The sequence below is a fragment of the Halichoeres trimaculatus genome, unplaced genomic scaffold, assembly GCF_033239565.1.
Source record: "Halichoeres trimaculatus isolate MK-OKI-2021-1 unplaced genomic scaffold, fHalTri1.1 fHalTri1_scaffold_1, whole genome shotgun sequence".
Classification (NCBI taxonomy): Eukaryota; Metazoa; Chordata; class Actinopteri; order Labriformes; family Labridae; genus Halichoeres; species Halichoeres trimaculatus.
Genome location: NW_027437179.1, coordinates 30,223,643 through 30,241,988, shown reverse-complemented (window position 1 = coordinate 30,241,988; position 18,346 = coordinate 30,223,643). Strand labels below are relative to the sequence as shown.

At 39.3% G+C, this 18,346-nt stretch overlaps 1 protein-coding gene across 1 annotated transcript; it reads left to right on the top strand.

Moving 5' to 3' along the window:
* The first annotated feature begins 788 nt into the window (after window positions 1–788).
* LOC141790235 (dual specificity calcium/calmodulin-dependent 3',5'-cyclic nucleotide phosphodiesterase 1B-like) lies at window positions 789–17,469 on the top strand. The gene is made up of 14 exons (XM_074669966.1): window positions 789–942; window positions 3,753–3,866; window positions 4,407–4,589; window positions 5,049–5,115; window positions 5,223–5,339; window positions 5,600–5,740; window positions 7,519–7,619; window positions 9,961–10,086; window positions 10,742–10,843; window positions 11,056–11,176; window positions 14,828–14,909; window positions 15,096–15,213; window positions 15,535–15,671; window positions 16,089–17,469. Exons 1-14 carry the CDS (start codon window positions 890–892, stop codon window positions 16,181–16,183), a joined length of 1,557 nt encoding a protein of 518 aa, XP_074526067.1. The 5' UTR covers window positions 789–889; the 3' UTR covers window positions 16,184–17,469.
* Window positions 17,470–18,346: the final 877 nt, after the last annotated feature.

Genomic DNA, 18,346 nt, shown 5'->3' with positions numbered 1-18,346 from the left:
CAGGGTAGGTGTTGGATAAGACAGTGTTTAACTTTTCTGTAGCCAAATTAAAAAATTTAGGGATATATATCCACCTGTTGAACAAAAGAGAAGATTTTTTTTAGATCAGAAAAGACCGTCGACATATCAACAGGAAAAAATCAGCAAAGAACTAAAAGGTAACACTTGACTACAGAGGGTGACTAAATCAACAAAAGCAGAAATTTCTTGAGCTTTTTTTATGCTGACTTGTTTCTTTTCAAAGTCCATGTTTTGTCAACAACCTTCCTCAGGTAAATATATAAAAAAATGTTTTAAGCCAGTAAAAGATTTCTTCCCTTAAATGCAAAGTGCCTTTTTGTGGCCTCTTGCATACTTTCTCTACCGAGTCAGCACCGGGGAACCTATCATGCTGTTGTGGGTGGCTTTCGAGGACATGCTTTGTTTATGTGTTTGGCTTCGGGGTGACTCTGGTGGGGTTTCAGTCAAAGACCCTCTGTGCAGCTCTCTAATTTGCGGCTGCGGTGGAAAATTCTCATTTGGGATTCGAGTACACACACACACACGGCTTGAAAGCCTTGCAGTCAACACTTCATCAGCCGGTGAGGTCAACTCACTCACACTTCACACAACGGCTGTACACATATACACAAACACATACTCACTCACACACACTCACTGACACAGTTTGGCCCTGCTCAGCCAATCAGAGTGAAGTGGAGTAGGTCCCCCCAGAAGTGGGTGGGAGAGCTGTTGAAACACAAGTCTGTCTCAGGACACACAAAGTTTGCGTTGGTGGTTTGGAAACTTTTCTTCTCACTACTTCCCTGTTATAATTTTTCTTTTTTCATCCTGTTATTGTTTTTTTTATTGAACTCTGGGGTCCATCAGGGCACAGCTTGAGTGTGGAATGGCTGAACTGGTGCGAATTCGTAAGAAACGGCTGCAGATCCCCATCTCTAGGTAAGACAGGAGGTTATGACTAGTACAGATGATATCAGAGTAGGTTACATTTATGTTCAGTCTTTCTGTGTCTGCAAAAACAGGACTTGATTCCTATCATAAGCATGCAAAAGCTTTAAAAGTCTGTTGTAGTGAGTCTTTCTGAACTGAAGCTGGGAGAGGAGTTATGAGCATATGTGAGGCAAATATGCAGACAGTTGCACTGAGAGATAGCAGAGCAGCCTTCAGATTCTTTTTTAACTCTTGTATCTTTCGTTGCAAAACAAACCATGAAATTGTTTCTTAAAGATGCAAACTTGCTACTGTGAACACTCATCTTACCCATGCATTTTGCTGTGAGAGGAAAAAGCTGCAGAGGTGATGGGTCATGTGGTTTTGTTTTGGTTAACACATTGATGTGGAAGCATCTGCAGGTCTCACAGCACTAAATGTTGATGTTTTATTTGGGGCTATTTTTGATAAAACTTCACACATTTCTTGAGTAACTTTTTCATTTGAAAAGTTCAGTAAACAATATTTAAATAGAAAAATGAAAAATAACCTGATCTAACAGGTCATAACATGCCCTGTGCTGTTAAGTGGTACCACTTCCCTCTCTCTTAATAAGTGCTTTTTTCTGACTCTAATTTTGCTTTTATGTCTCAAATTGATAAAAGGTGCTCTCAATGACCCGTGAAAGTCAGATACAAAAACTGACATCGTCATTCAGAAATACTTAGTCTTTTATCAAGCCAGTAAGATTTCAATTACTTTAGGCTCTATAGACTGGTTTATGCTTCTGCACTAACCCTGCGCTGAAGCTACTGTTGTGACATGCACTGTTGTAAAGACTACGTTTTCTGCAATACTTTGCCTTAACACTAGATGGCAGTGCAATTTCTGCACTCTGTTACATCACCAGTTATAGGTTGCGCAAATATTATGTTTGAGTTTCAGTGTTGTTAATGCAGAAAAATGACGGACCTATTGGGCCAATCAGAAGGCTTACAGTATGTGTTGTTTTGAGCATTGTTACAAATCTGAGGAGATGCAGGTCAGTTTAACCTACAACAGATGCCACAGTGTAGTGGTATAAACCAGGTGTTGTCCAACACTCTGCCACAAACCAAGGCTGTAATTCTAGTTAACGACTGGCATTGTGCCATAATACACTACAACCTTAATGCAAACAAGCACAGATGACAGATGAGAGATGACATCTCGTACTGCAGGGCTTCACCATAAGTCAGTTTTCTGATCTAGAGAATGGAGATTAAAATTCTAGACAGGCCAAATGCAACTGCCCCAGTGAGCAATGTGTAACCAGCACAGGCAAGTGGAAGCTAACCAGCAAGGGGGACTGAAAATGGGTGGTGCCAGCTCTGCTAGTGTTAGCCATACTCAACAAACCATTTGGACTTGTTCTGCAGACTGTGTGCTCACCGTTTTCAATAAATTGTCCTCATTTTCTTAAGTTTTCTTCAGTTATTTAAACTTTTGATTACTGTTCGAACAACTGGGAAAATAGCAACAAGAAAATCTCTATCAGAAATAAGACTGAGCTAATATTCAAACTGCTCTATATGATACACACCTTCAACACTTGACACAATGTGGTATTCTGCTTGAACAAAGCCATGACATTTTTCACCATTAACAAGATACCCTCTTTAAATTTTCACCTCTCAGACGCTCCTCTATTGCCCACAGTTGACACACACACACACACACACACACACACACACACACACACACACACACACACACACACACACACACACACACACACACACACACACACACACACACACACACACACACACACACACACACACACAAAGACCGTTATCATGACCGATTAGTTGAGATTGAAAGCGAGCTATGGTATTCAGATGCATGCTATTTTTATGACTCAACAGCTTTTGAAAAGCCCTGCCCGCGTGATAAACACTTGAAAAGCTGTGAGCGACTCCTCCCCAAGAGCTGACTCCACAGCGTGGCCCATGATGAAGCACAATCAGTCAACATAGCAGCAGCTCCGCCACAATGTTTGTTAGAAATCTGATCTGTGGTATGCACACGTTATTAGATAAACGGTTCTTTGGAATGTCCTCAGAGAGAATAAAATCCAATCTGAGCAGATTGATTCCAGTTGTGTTTTGTGTTATGCTATGAAAGCTGTTGAATTCATTACGGAGATGAGATTACATTAATGCACAGCAGGTGGGTTGCTCTCGAGGTGACGTGCTTTTTATTACTCAGCAGGAGATTGATGCATTCCCGCCTGTTTTCGATTGTAATAAGATTAAAAGTTTCAAAATCAAGCATGAGACAAGATCAGAATGCAGGCAATGTTCAGAAACAGCATTTCTTTGGAAGTCTCTGATAAAATGTGAGTTACGTAAGAGCTTAACCATGGGAAGTTCTTCTCTCATGGAAAATTTGGCACTAATGATGCCCTTTTTGCCACTGGCTTTCTTAGGGTAGTTTAAATCACTTCCAAATGAACTTTTTCCCCTTCCTGAGGATTCTTTTCAGCTTGTTCTTAAAGCACCTATTACACTCTGATTACCTCAGACAAAATGTTATCAAAAGTTGTCAGTTTAAAGGTAAAATGACCTTTCTGCTGGAACTTTTGATGCTGTTCCAAGTGTGATTTAAAGTAAAACTCTGAATCCAAACGGCTGTGAGCGCCAGCCCTTTTCCCCCAGCTGTCCTCTGCCTTCCGTGATTGCTCTTTTCAGAGATGAAACAGCTTTTTGAGAACTTTCAAAACGGACATTCTGTTTTGTTGTGATCACATCCAAACAAATGACTCTGTTTCCTTACAGGCTGAGGAGCATGCTGAAGCTGCTGGAGGAGAGAGATGTCGATTTCGAGGAAATCAAAAAGAATCTGGATTTCACAGCGTCATTACTGGAGGCAATTTACCTTGATGGAACAAGGTAGAAAAAAAAAGAAGAAAACAAGACAGCAAACATTCTGACATTTTGAAGTCAATTTGATCTTTCTGCTGTGTGTGAGCTCTGTCTTAACTTTTTATTGCTTTGAACTTTGAAGCAAAGAAACATGATTCTTGATGATTGTGTTTGGTTCGACTAAAAGATGTGGCTACTGAAATTTCAGGCTCATTTTGTATCACCCTGAATAGCTGGAGCTGTCTCCAAAACAACTGCTCAAATGCACCCAATGGGTGCAACATGGCAGGTGGCTCAATAAATTGTTTGGTCTCAATTATCTTGTCTTTATGATCATGGAAAGGCAAAATCATAAATGAAATTGAATTTTGATTGATGACTCTGCGCTACAGATTAGCACCCAACTGAGACTGACATGGATCGTGCTTCACTTTGAGTTCATTAAGTGTGAATTACGACATTAAGCCCTGAATTTATGCACTTAGTCCTTTATCCCAGTATTTTTTATGACTGTGTTTTGATTGTCTAACAGTCACTGTTTCTGTGTGTGTGTGTTGTGTCCCTTAGGCAATGTCTAGAGTCAGAAGACGACCTTCAGCAGCTCCAGTCAGACGGGGTGCCTTCAGAGGTCACTGATTGGCTGGCCTCCACCTTCACACAGAGGGTCCGACGGCCTGTGCGACGTTCAGACGAGAAGCCAAAGTTTCGCAGCATTGTGCATGCAGTGCAGGCTGGGATATTTGTGGAGAGGTAAACCATCCCATGTTTGTTTTATCTTCATTTCAGCATTCGCTTATCAAGGTTTACAGAGTGTGTCAGAGATACATCAGGATGTTTTGGTGTAAAGCAGCTGCTTGGAAAGACACACAGAGGCAGTTTAGCAGCTATTTCTAATTATGAGATCTTACGGCAATAAAACAAGGATATAAAAGCATTTCATGATGTACATTTCCTATTGTGTATGAGGGATTTACACCCCCTGCCAGCTCTGTGTAAGCTAATACAGTGTTGTTAAAGTCTGAGCCACAGAAAACACATTCAGCTGAGCTGAAACATGAAACATGAGCGTCCTCCTCTCTTTAAAACATCCTTCCAAAGAGGACGGGGACTTTGGAGGGATTTATATAAACAGCTCCTAAGACTAGTTGGCTGCTCTGTGTCAACACCTGAACTTTAACTGAACTCAACATAAACATTACATTATTCCAGGATGTTCAAGAGGGCCTACACGGCCGCCATGCCAGACCAACCTGTGCTGGTCGTCAACTGCCTCAGGGTGAGCCTCCACCAGTCACAAATCTGTGTGTGTGTCCTGTGTTTGAGCAATATATCAGCAGCACAGAAGAGGTGCACCTTAAGTCATGTTCCTCTTGTTCTCCTCAGGATGTTGACCGCTGGAGTTTTGACGTGTTTGCGCTGAACGCAGCCAGCTCTGACCACGCACTGCAGTCTTTGTTCTTTGAGCTGATCACCAGATACGGGCTCAACAGCCGTTTTAAGGTCTTTATCTTAATGATCACGACTTTGCATTCACTGAATGCTCTCCATATGCTACGTTGATGTGATCATGTAAGACTTGCACGGCTCTGGATGACAATCTGGCAATAAAGTGGTGAATTTGTCCTTTAAAAGCTGTTTTTCAACTTTAATGAGATTTCTGTGCTCAATCTTGAACACAGCTTGATTACACAACTAAAGCTTTTATTCCAGACATACATTTTTTTTAAAAACACTGTAATAGTTTGTACTGTCCTTTTTAGATCCCCATCTCGTGCCTGACGGAGTTCCTGCGTGCTCTGGAGAGAGGTTACTGCAAACACAGCAACCCATACCACAGCCATGTCCATGCTGCTGACGTGACCCAGACGCTACACTGCCTGCTGCTGCGATCTGGACTTGTGGTATGATTGAAACAGTTGAACACCCTATTTTTGGTCAACTGCCTTGTCATACTTTGCAAAGGATGAAGCCTTTTAGATGTGTTTTTATACGCAAAACTTATTTAATTCTTGTGATGAAGCAACTTTGCAACATCTAATGTCAAAAATGAATCAAGAAATATTTAAAACTGCAGTTCCCATAGTATCCATTTGAGGCTTGCTCCAAAAGCCAAAGAGGCTTCATTAAGGCCCATATTAAAATGCTGAACTTTAGACTTAAAGTTAACAGGTTTGTAGCTTGGTGCCAAGCTTTTATGTTTATGTCCATGGAAGGGAACTTCTTCTAAAGGGGCTGTAAGAAGTTTGAAAGTGATCTTGAAAAAGTCTCCCTTCTAGATATATGCCTGATTGTAATCTATACTTTAAAATGAGATTATTGACGTCAATATTGCTTGTTACAGGTTATTTTAAATTGCCACTTCTTAGCTTCCAGGTTGGGTCAAGCAGGACCAGATTGATTTACGGCACGTCTAGGTCTCTATGACAACACCACCCCAGGTGACCAAGTTTAGTAGTGAGAAGACACAAAACACAGAGATCAGTGTTTTCTCTGCTAAAAAAGATTTCTGAATCGTTTTGTAGTGATGGTGGACACGGGAGCCTAACTGTTAGATAGGAAAAGGACAAAAGAGCATAAGAAAGCTAAACAGGAGAGTGATACTGCCCAGGCTAAAAGCTAACACAGGGGCTAAGCTGTTTAACCCACAGTCAGCAGTTACTCTGCAGTGGTCTGTTCCAACTTGAGAGTCTATCAATAAAATGAAGAGTGAGGTTACGTTAGCTCTGATTGGTAGATGACTGGTAGGACATAGCTAACCAGGATTTACTAATGTTACATATTGCGGACATGTCTTAGAGCACTGGGCTGTCAGCTGTGCTAAATATAGACAGTTACTAAACTACTTACAAACTGACAGTGTTTACTTGTTTTCATGTTAGCCCACAGATTCGTCTGAGCTGGCGCTGTCGCTAACATATAGCCGGCCGCTACAACGTTTGCTTGATGTCACATTTCAAACCGTAGCACTACATAACTATACTGATAAATACCTTACCTCTGTGTGTTGTATCCAGTGAGGAGTTGTCTTGAACAAAGAAAATTTGTTTCGATCAGATCTTCATTTTAATTCAAAAACAAACACAAGCTTCACTAAAAGTAAATTACGACTGTGTGCAGAGACTCCAGGCCACAAGGTGGCGAGGGAGTGCAATTAAAACAAATCCTCCTCATAGCATCTTTAACGTTGCATAATAGAAGAAGCATGTAGCTACAATGTGCAAACCTTACAGTCAACTCAGCTATGACCCTTTGTGTGCAAATTTATGTACAAGCCTTAAACTTTTTATTCTCCAACTGTTTTTATAATAAGAAGAAATAGGGGAAATAGTTGTGAAATGATATGAGAATAAGAAAATATGATACATCTACATATCTATTAGAAATTACACAATGACAGACTAATAATATAAATGCTTCAATAAGGGAGAGGGACATGAAATTGAATTGTCTTGTTTGACACAGGTCACCCTAGAATTTTGTCAGGCCGATGTTGCAAGCTGAGACAGGTTGAAACCCTGACATTAGACTCTACTGATGTCTGTAGTGACATCTCTGCCCCATGTCAGTGTCCCTTGACGTTGACATTTTGAAATGCGTCCTGATGACACTAAAACTAGCACCCTGCTTCACCTAACAGCATGTTTTTATATCTTTTCCTTTCTTTCTCGTGTCCATCAAGCACTGGCTGACCGAGCTGGAGGTGATGGCGTCATTATTCGCTGCAGCCATCCATGACTACGAACACACGGGAACCACAAACAACTTTCACATCCACACAAAGTAAGTTTTTGTTTTCAAACTCAGTTTAGAAAGCCTCATTTATATAGCAACCCCTGAATTTACACAGCATCCTGTTTTTAAAGCGTGAAACAGCAAAAGATCTGAGTGAATGTCAAATGTCTCTTGTGCAGTTTTTGGAGACAGTGGGAGAGAGGCAGAGCCCTCTAAAGCAAACACATCTTTATGGAGGGAAACAGTATTTTTAGACGTTGATTTTCCACACAGGAGGGCTGAAGAACGCAGTCTCCTGGCACCCATCATTCTGATCATGCTTTTATTTTGGGAAGAAGCCCTGTCCACAATAAAAGAGCATGTCTTGGTTACAGAAAACAAACAATATCCTTTTTGAAAATCCTACTCCACCCGAAATACATCTCTTTTGGGTCAAAAGGTCAACTCCCACTCTTTCCTTCATTTCTTACCTTGTAGAGAGGAGCGAGCTTAAATTCATAGTGGTTGAAATTGATTCCCCTAAAGAAACGTTTTTATGATGTGAAACATATAAAAAAATGAAACCCCAACACTCAACATCACAGCAGGAGATGCATTTCCCCTCTGGCCACCTGTATACTCCAACCACTCAACCTTTTACAAAACAGTGAATAAACAAAGGCTTTGTTTCATGCATCAATTCGACTCCTCAGGGGTCTCAGAGTAGGAGTGAGACCATGAATACACCTCACATTTTAGATTGTTTGTAAAACAGGAATACAAAAACCCTGAATCAATTGCAAGGTGGACTGTTTCACCAGAAATCTTTATCTCATTGTTCTTGTGAGGGTTTTCTAAATTTTGCTTGATTTATGTTTAAATTGCTTATTTTTCATCTTAAAGGCAATATTAAGCAAATCTACATGCAGGTTCACATAACCCCAAATGGCCTCGTAGTCTGGTTGACCCACAAACAATACAAAAGTTCAAGCATTAATCCTGAAGTTAGTGGTTTTGACTGTGCATGGCCAGTGGGTGTAGCCTTAACATCAAGACTTAATGGTCTGAACCAGGAGTTTGAAGTCGCTCATTTGAGGGTGAAATAGAAAACAGAGCAGGATATGCTTTAGTGCAGTGGTTCTGAAACTTTTCAGCCTGTGACCCCCAAAACAAAGTAACCAGAGACCAGTGACCCCCACTGTCCCCAGAGCTCAATGTGGAGCCCAAAGTACTGACAGGGCAATCCAAAAATGAACATTTGTCCTACCCCAAAGAAAAAAACAACCATAATAACATTTAAAAGTCCTCTAAAGTCTGGAAGCAGAATAAAAGTGGTGCTTCATGTTTTCATGCTCATGTCACAGTGTGAGTTTCAGTCTTGCTTGAAGATTCTGATACTTCAGCTCATCTGTTTCCTGTGCTGCTGTGAACTAACCTGCTTCAATTGATGCTTTTGTCTTTCTGTGGTAATCACTGCGGAGGTCATTATGTTACAAATTAAGTACAAAACTGATGACACACTTTTATTTGCAAGGTTGTATTTAAAATGTGTTTTAATGTATGTGCTACAGTTTTCAACAAACTTTTTTTTTGCTTTTTTTAACTTACAAACTAATTGGTATAAAATCTCTGGACCCCCGCCATCGACTCAATGGGGAGTCCTAAACCCAGCTTGGTAACCCCTGCTTTGCTATCTTGATCAACATATTGCAGTACCATTTATTTTGCATTACAAATTTATTCCCCCAAACAAGCCACATGAAAAGTAAAACATGTAAAAGCAATTGAATATTCCCAATGAATCAACATCCAACTGATGTTTCTGAATTTGTTTGAATTTTCTCTTGCATCATTGGGAATACAGTAATCTGAGATTCCTGCAGATAGTAGCATACCAGAAAACTTGTTTTCCCCTTTTCAGGGAAATCTATTTTCAGAAAGAAAACAAATCTGCCAAGTAAGCTGTTGGGCTTTTGAAGCCATGATATTTATTGCCTCATTACCAGTAAAAATCTAATCTAGCATTTTAAGACACAAATGGATGCTTGGAGGTTTGCTGACTAAAGCTTCAAAATAATTGCTAATTGGAAAACTTTTCAAAGTGTGTTTTGTGACGTCTATTATTTTTTATAGTCCAATAAAAAACAGTATGCAAACGGGTGGTTAAGAGTTACTTTATTGTGAATTGACTTGATTAACTTGCTTTACTCAGTAAAAGAGTTAATCAAGTCATAAACCGCCATAGCAACGTTAAAGTTCACTCTTTCAGGCATCACACCAGACCAACAGTGATACTCTGAAATAACACCCTGTGGACCCCTTTTTTTCTTATCATCACCTTTACCCTGCAGAATTGTTCATCTCAACACTCATACACACACACTCTTCCTGTTTCATTGCTGTTTTTCAGGTCAGACTTTGCTTTGATCTACAACGACCGCTCTGTGCAAGAGAGTCATCACCTGAGCGCAGCGTTTCGCCTCCTGCAGGATGATCAGATGAACATCTTTATTAATTTGACCAGAGAGGAGTGGATGTGAGTCATGCCATGTCTCCATGTTGAATCATCCTTAAATGAGACTTTAGGTCCTGACCCTCTGCATAGCTGCTCATCCTGCTGACCCTGACCTTTGACCTTTAAAGATAGGGTTTCCCTTTAAGGGATCAATAAAGGATCATGTTGCTATTTCTGCTCAGTGACTCATGGACTCATCAGCAGGGTAGTCATGATTAGGCATATGTGTTTTCTTTGATGATCTCTTGATCATTTAAGTGAGCAAAACTTCTGATATGAATCATAAAAAGTCCAGAGGTCAACTGTGATTCATGGATTTGAATACTTTTCTGAGGTGTCGTCAGCTCACTTTCTCTATTTTTATATTATTATGAACATAAATAATCAGTATCCTCACTGAAAACAGTTTTTGTATTCATGGAGGATGACACTTCATCACTGAAACATTATTCATGAGAGAGCTCCAGATACCCACAAAGATAAACAGCAGCAGCATACTGTAATGGGCTTTTTTAATGCAGTCAGTGCTACCATGGGAACAAGAAAATCCATCAGGAGATCAGGAAAGGTTATAACCCCACTGACGCTTCCCCTCTGCTGTTTTCTAAGTCATACGCTTTATTCCCATCATCAGAGGGTGAGGGGTAAACAATGCATCTCTCCTGTTTGTTTACAGGGAGCTGAGATCACTCGTCATAGAGATGGTGTTGTCCACAGACATGTCCTCCCACCTCCTTCAAGTCAAAGCCATGAAATCCTGTCTGCAGCAACAAGAACGGTAACACTAATGGGCTGTGCTGCTGTGTTCAATCTGTGCTGCACAAACAAGAGGTTATACTGAAGAGTGATTCCTCAGCTGTGTAGAAACATCCTGAACTAAGAGGCAGACAGGAGAATTATTGTCAGTCTAGTTGGTGTCAAGTTTGCTTTTGTTGGCACATCTGACATGCACAACAAAAACAAAAATGTGCACGGTGTTTCCTCCTGCAGGATTGACAAGCCCAAAGCTCTGTCTCTACTGCTTCACACAGCCGACATCAGTCATCCATCCAAACCCTGGGCGCTGCACTCACGCTGGACCAAAGCTCTAATGGAGGAGTTCTTCAGGCAGGTAGGAACTCTGAGGGATCTGAACAGAGGGTGTGACCTTTTTTTCTCCTCTTTATTTTCAATCCTCATATTAAGCCAAACTAAGTTTATGCTATCCTCAAATGATGGAGGGGCAAATTGGCTCCCCAATTAAGCTCTTGGCAACAGAGCAAACAATTAAAGTACCAAAACATTATGAGCTATTCCTTCAGGTACTGTAGTCTCAATTATGTTTAAGTTATGGAAAATGTGTAGTCAGCTGCGCACTAAACATTATCATTATTATTACCTCCGCCAAGGAGGTTATGTTTTTGGGAGAGTTTGTTTGTTTGTCTGTGAACAACACAACTAAAAAAGTACCGATCGTAATAAAATTTTCAGGAAATGTTCAAAATGGAATAAGGAAGAAGTGATTTCATTTTGGAGGTGATCTGGATCTTCGTCTGGATACAGAATTTTTTGAAAGGACCATTATCATTGTGAGATAGGTCTGTTTTCACCACGTGTATAACTCCACGTTAAATAGTCAGGTTGCTTTGCAAAATAATACAAGACAAGGTCACCATAATTTCTGACAGATGTAAAAGTACGATCCAGATCCTGCTAATATTCTGGATACTAAGATCAGGATTATGAAATATGTACTGGGTCATAATATTTTTTTTTAACACTGTCAGGTAACAAATTATTGTGCAAACCTCAGGGATGGGAATCGAAAACCGGTTCCTGTTAAGAATTGATAAGAAATGTTTCCATCCATCGATATCGTTAGCCTTTGTGCTTAATGATTCCCATATCAATTCTTTACATTGTGCCAGAGCCGCCGGGCCTTACGTCGACTAATCTGCTGCAGCTATCTTACCTTAGCAGTTAGATAACGTTTCCCAAGAAAACTCTGATTCAGGATTTTCAGCTTGAAGTTTTACAGAAGACCTGACTTCATAAAGAAATGTACATTACTCTCTCTCAGGAGATTCATATTCAATTCATTCCAAATGGTACAAATCACCTTATTTATCAAAATAACATAATAGCGCAAGCTTGATGCTAATGTATATGGGAAACTGCATTGATATGCTAGCAGTAAGCATACATTGCTATAACTTCGGTTTCAGAATAGACTTTTAGCTGTCATCACAGAAAAGTATCACTCTTGAATTATTAATATTTTACAGCACAGTACATCAACATCACATTGTGTGCAATGTTAACCTGTTTCTGTATAATTATGCCCAGAAATATCCAGACTCAGGGACCAATTACATTTTATTCACTTACAGTAAAAACTCAATTAAATGTTGTTGACACAGAAAACCTGTAAAGCTACTTTTTGTACCAAGAAAATTCACAACAGGAATTGATAAGGGAATTGATAAAGAATCAGATCGATAAACAAAATCAATAAGGGCATCGGTTTTTACAAAATTTTATCAATTCTCATTCCTAACAAACCTGCAACTAACAACAAATTGTAACAGTCTGCTGAAAGGAAGTATAATATTAAAGTAGGACTAAAGTGTTGCGGGACAATCACAGGTCTGCGCTCTCTGAGTGCTTTTCAGCATTCTGATTCAACGGTTGGTTATGGGCATTAGTTTCATATTATTTTCCTTACAGGAGGCTTTTCTAGTACTTGTTGTTGTTGTCATGCCTCATCATGTATACCTGTTTTAATGTATAGACCCTGCATACCATGTCTACCCTCTCTCTGTTCTATAAGGTCCTACCCACTTTGTCTCCATTTGACTGCTTTGATCTGTTGTTTCCTCGGTATGAATGCTCAGTGAAAAAGGTCGGACTTCTATTAACAGCTCTGCAATTTGTATATGACTCATCTGTTTCTGAAAGGAAGAGCGGGAACCCTTCAAAGAGAGTTGTTACGTCAAAGCGTAACATGAGCGTTAAATGAAATAAATAGCACTTCAGGTATGAAGCAGAGATGGTCAGAGTAGAAAGTGTCTTTGAAAAATGAAACTCAAGGTTTAGAATGAAAGAAAAAGACCCTCTATTTATCATAGACTTTTATTAGAAAGACAGCTGTAGTGAGGGGAAAAAAAGGGAAGACAACAAAGACTAAATGTTAAATCTAGTTCTAGTATAAGCATATGAAAGAGATGGCTCTGGAATTTTATGTAGGCAGGGAAGGGCGGGGAGCTCCCAGAACAGAGCCATACCACCAAATAAAACATGTTACATGCAGAGTATTGTATTTAATATGATTCATGATGCATTTGATGAAAGAGTTCCAGACTGGTCTGATGATTTGTATGTTGTTTTAAATAATAGAGAGCTGGTTTAGCTCAGTGTATGGGCTCCACACTCTAACTGCTAAAGTAGAGGTGGCCAACCTGTGGCTCGTGAGCCGCATGTAGCTCTTTGCCTTTTGGTATGCGGCTCTTCAATCCATTCATAAAATATATATGTAGATAATGTTATGAGTGGTAATGTGCTGATCAATCCAAAATATTGATATATTGATGCCAACGTTGGGATCAGTATTGATTAATACTTGGATGATGAGATTGATACTTAAGTTTCAGTTTCTGTTCTTTACATGTGCTCCTCTCAATCACTCATGTGCTCATAGCTTTCTAGATAGATAGATAGATAGATAGATAGATAGATAGATAGATAGATAGATAGATAGATAGATAGATAGATAGATAGATAGATAGATAGATAGATAGATGGAACTTTGTCTCTTCTGCAGTAAAAACAGAAATTTGTCTTTGACACGGCTCCAAATACAAATTAAAACACACTTACAAACACAATAAATCTCGCTTCGAAAATTGGAAATGGATTGATTTTCATTTTATGTCATTTTGTTTATGCTTGAGAGGAAGTGTGTTTGTAAGACCACAGGTGTGATGTGGCTCTTTGTAGTACCATGGTAATCTTTGTGGCTCCTGGTCTCTGACTGGTTGGCCACCCCTGTGCTAAAGAATTTTGTCATTTTTAAGAAGTAAGACATGCAGCAGGTTTGAGACCTCTGTAACTTCTGCTCATGGGGCTCACTGTGTGAGCACCCAAAGGTATATGACGATGATGACACCTCATTTTTGCAGTCAAACGCATCTTCTTGGTTCTGTTTAGTGTACCGGAAATGTCTCAAGTTTGTGTAGATTTTATTTGACAGAGGAATCTAAAGAGACAAAAGACATACAAAGAGAGAATGGGGAGGACAAAGAGAGATAAGAGCTGGAAAGCTGTTTTTGTATACTCAATCCATTTATTCATGTCTTCTCAAATCATCAGATTTCCTTTTCTCAAAGTGCCACCATTTCAAATCTAATGACTACTGAGTCTTTCCAGAAGGCACTGAGAGAATTTACAGATATATGAAGCTGGTACTCTCACTGAGTGGATTATAGTAAATGCAACAGTCAGATGCTACAGTGTGCTGTCTCTATTTCACTCAAAGATGAAATAGAACAGAGCAGGAATTGGGAAATCTACTGCTTCTAAAATAAGATGTGAAAGACCTCTCTCTGAAAGGCTCTTTAAAGTTTTCAGGTTCCTTGAAATGAAGCTTCTGTGTGGTTTTCTTTGATAATCTGAAAGTCTCTGGTGGCAGGTGTTGAAGTCAAATAACCTTTTTAAAGATTTATTTCCAGTGGATGTGTGGGATGGCCTTTATGATATCTTCTTTCTGTCTTTCTATCTTTGTGAGGGCGATAGAGAGGCAGAGCTCGGCCTTCCCTTCTCGCCTCTGTGTGATCGAAACAGTACTCTGGTAGCCGAGTCCCAGATCGGTACGTCTCACACAAGTCCTCACACATCCTTTTTTTTCCTGTATGGCTATTTCTCTCGATTACCAAAGATAGTTGGAAATTTTTATTTTTCTCATCCAATATTTTGATTTTTCCTGATTTCTTTCCCTGACTACTCTGAAACATGTTGCTTGCATCAAATATAAAATTAAGTGTTTGCTCCTGCAGGTTTCATAGACTTCATAGTATATCCCACGTTCTCTCTGCTGACTGACATGGCTGAAAAGATTGTTATTCCTTTGGTGGAGGAAAACCCTGGTCCACCAGACCCCTGCAACAGACACAGGTAACACAAAGACAACACTTTATCCAAGGAGGAACTTTTGCTATGACACGAGGTTAACTTGTTGCTAATCTTAACTTACTTTTAACTGTCTCAGATTTTTTAAAATGTCGTTCCATCAGCATTTATCGTTTTTATATAACTCTCTGCAGCAAAGCAAATGCATAATTTCCAAAAGAGTCAAACTACTTATGAGGAGGTAACTCATACGGAGATATAGCGACCCCAGGAAACTCACACAGGAAACTAAGACTGAGAAATGGCAAATAAAGAATAAAACTGTTAAAACAGAATTGTTAAGGCAGCCCTGTTATGTGTCATCAGTAATCTGTGGAAAGAGAGCTCCAGAGGTCTGCAGTGGAGTCTAGCTCATCTCACAGCTGAGCTGGTGAGTTTCCGCTCCACCTGGACGAGACACACTGAGGACAACAAGCTGAAGTGGAAGGAAAGTGGCTCCAATGGTATGTATTATTTATTCATCTACCTTTATCTATTCATCCCCATCAAACACATGCTGAGGTCAAACAATTCAGACATGTAACAATTTAAAGACTAATGTTTTCCTGAGGTTGTATAGTGGAGGTATTAGAACAAATTGTGTTGTTCATTTCATATCTATACTAACCTTGGAATGATACCCCCTCTTTCATATCCCAAGTGACAACTCAGAATGAAACAATCATATTAGGAAAATCTGGCACCCCCTGCTGAAACTTGAACTTCATAAATGTGCTTAGTCCCCTGATTTGATTTATCTCCATGCTTGTTTACAGTGATCTCATGAGAAAAATTATAAATTCAGGTGTTTTTCTTTTAGCTTAGCAGAATTTTCCAACACCTCTTCCAATACAATCTTTCTCTCTCTTTGTATCCTCCAGGATTTTCAGAGCAAAGTGTGACTAAAGCGCAGAGATCCCGACAAGAGGAGCTGTCTGAAAAATCCCTCCAGGACTCTGACACAGATACAAAATAATAGATAAAACTTCAAGTGTAAAATAAGCCTTTTTATTGAATATCTCAAAAGGTTGAGGTCGATGTTGAGTCACTGTAAGAAAACCACGTTGCCTTCTTACACTTTTATTCATGCATTCAGAGATGCAGGAGAAGGGAGAGTGGTTTATGGATAACATCATCTTCCTATGGTAAGATGCAGAGTATGCACAGAAACGTCTCCATGTCTTATTTCAAGTGTAGTATACAATGATAATTTAAATTCAAAGTGTACATGCTGGCCATGTTATACAGTATAGTGCATGTTTGTATTAATTAATTTAATTCGCCACTTAAACACTTGTAGGAAACATTTCACCTTTGATAGTTTGAACTGTACACACAAACCATTTAACCAAGCAAGTAAAGATGGTATATTTCTATCCAATGCTCTGACACTGTGCTTGTTTTTGTTATTTGAACATTTCAAATATTCACGTTAGGTCATGTCCACTTATTTGAAGGTTATAATCATCTTTTTAATAACACTTGTAGCAATGTCTAATTTGAGTCTTCTAAATGAGGAATGATGTGTGGTGACAGGGTGGTGATGTGACATAGAAATATGACAGGGTGACATGAGACTCCAAGGCAATGCAGACTATTTTTTTAAGGATATGTGTTCACCCACAGCCAGGAGTCTTCTGTCAAAGTGAACCTTGCCTATATACAGAATCTGTAGCATTAATCCTACATAACAAGGCATTGCACAGACAAACTGGTGGAGTAGGTTCAAAATACACTTTACCCATTTTGCCTAACCAGCAACAACTAGGTGTATCACGGTCATTTTCTACTCACAAGAAAAAATCTGAACCTTACTGATGCAACTTTTTCCTCTTATATGCTGGTAGACAACTTAAACAAAGATTTTGGTTTATAAAAAATAGTTTCCAAGTGGTTCCTGTCACATGACATCATCTGCTTCCTGCTCCTTTCGATGGAGGACATGGTGGAAGCAAATCGTTCTGGAAAGAGCCAATTTTCATAAATTTCTTATGATTCTCCTTCCAAATATATTTCTAATTATTTAATCATTCAGGTCTCTAGAGTAACCCTCTACCGAAAAATTGTACCTGGGATAATTATTTTTGTTAATGTGATTATTTCTGTGAGTGGCAACAAAAGTTGCCAGTGGGCACATAGCTCATCAAAAACTAAAGGAAAACACTGCCTGTAGCATCGCTCATAATTTACTGAATAGGGGCAGTTCTCTTGACAGACAAGTACTTATCATTAGTCAATGCCCACACCAACCACTCCCCACACTCACACCACCTTTTTTAAAATAATATTATTATGACTATTTTAAAAAAATATATTAGTTTTTTTTTTTATTTTATATTATTTTTAGGTAACCCAGGGACAATCTATGTGACCACCCACAACAAGTGTTGCCAGTCATAAAAGTCCTATTTAAAAATTGGGCATAAATGGGTTAAGATTAGAACGGCATCAGTGTGTTTAATAATGTAATAAGTAGCCAGTGGTGAAAACCCTGATATTTTATTATTTTTTTTTTTTTGCATTGTTCGAGACTAAAGAAGCCATCAACTCCTTATACTCCTAAAATTAGCTGACAAATTAAATTTATTGTTATTTTTAGCTGCTTTGAAAAACTGAGACATGAAGTCTTTTGAAGAGTCCAACATTTTTTATCATCTGTTTCCTCCCTGAATGCAACATGCAGACATTTCTGAAGATACCTTTTAGGGTTTTTCATCCTGTTATAAATAGAGCAGTGGATAGAAAAGGAAACTAGGAGATATAGTGAGAGTGGGGATTAACATGCAGCAAAGAACCATGGGTCTGATTTGAATCTGGGCTTCCCATTTCAAGGACTGCTGCCTCTGAACCTCAGGCTCAAGTTTTGACCATTGAGACAAACAGACACTCTGACATTCAAACCCTTTGATGCTTTTGTTCATAGAGACCTTGTGAGCATCTTCAAACACTTTCTCATAACTGGGCCTGTGCTAATTTCAGTCCCCTGCTCCTCCAGCAGGGGGAGCTGTAGAGCACAGACTTGGCTCTAAGGCTGCCCTGAGGGTTCAGCTTCTTATTCCAATTCTGATTTTAACTTTCGACAGCTAAGCAGTTTGAAAGGGCATATTCATCACGTTTTCTTCACATTCAAGTCAACATG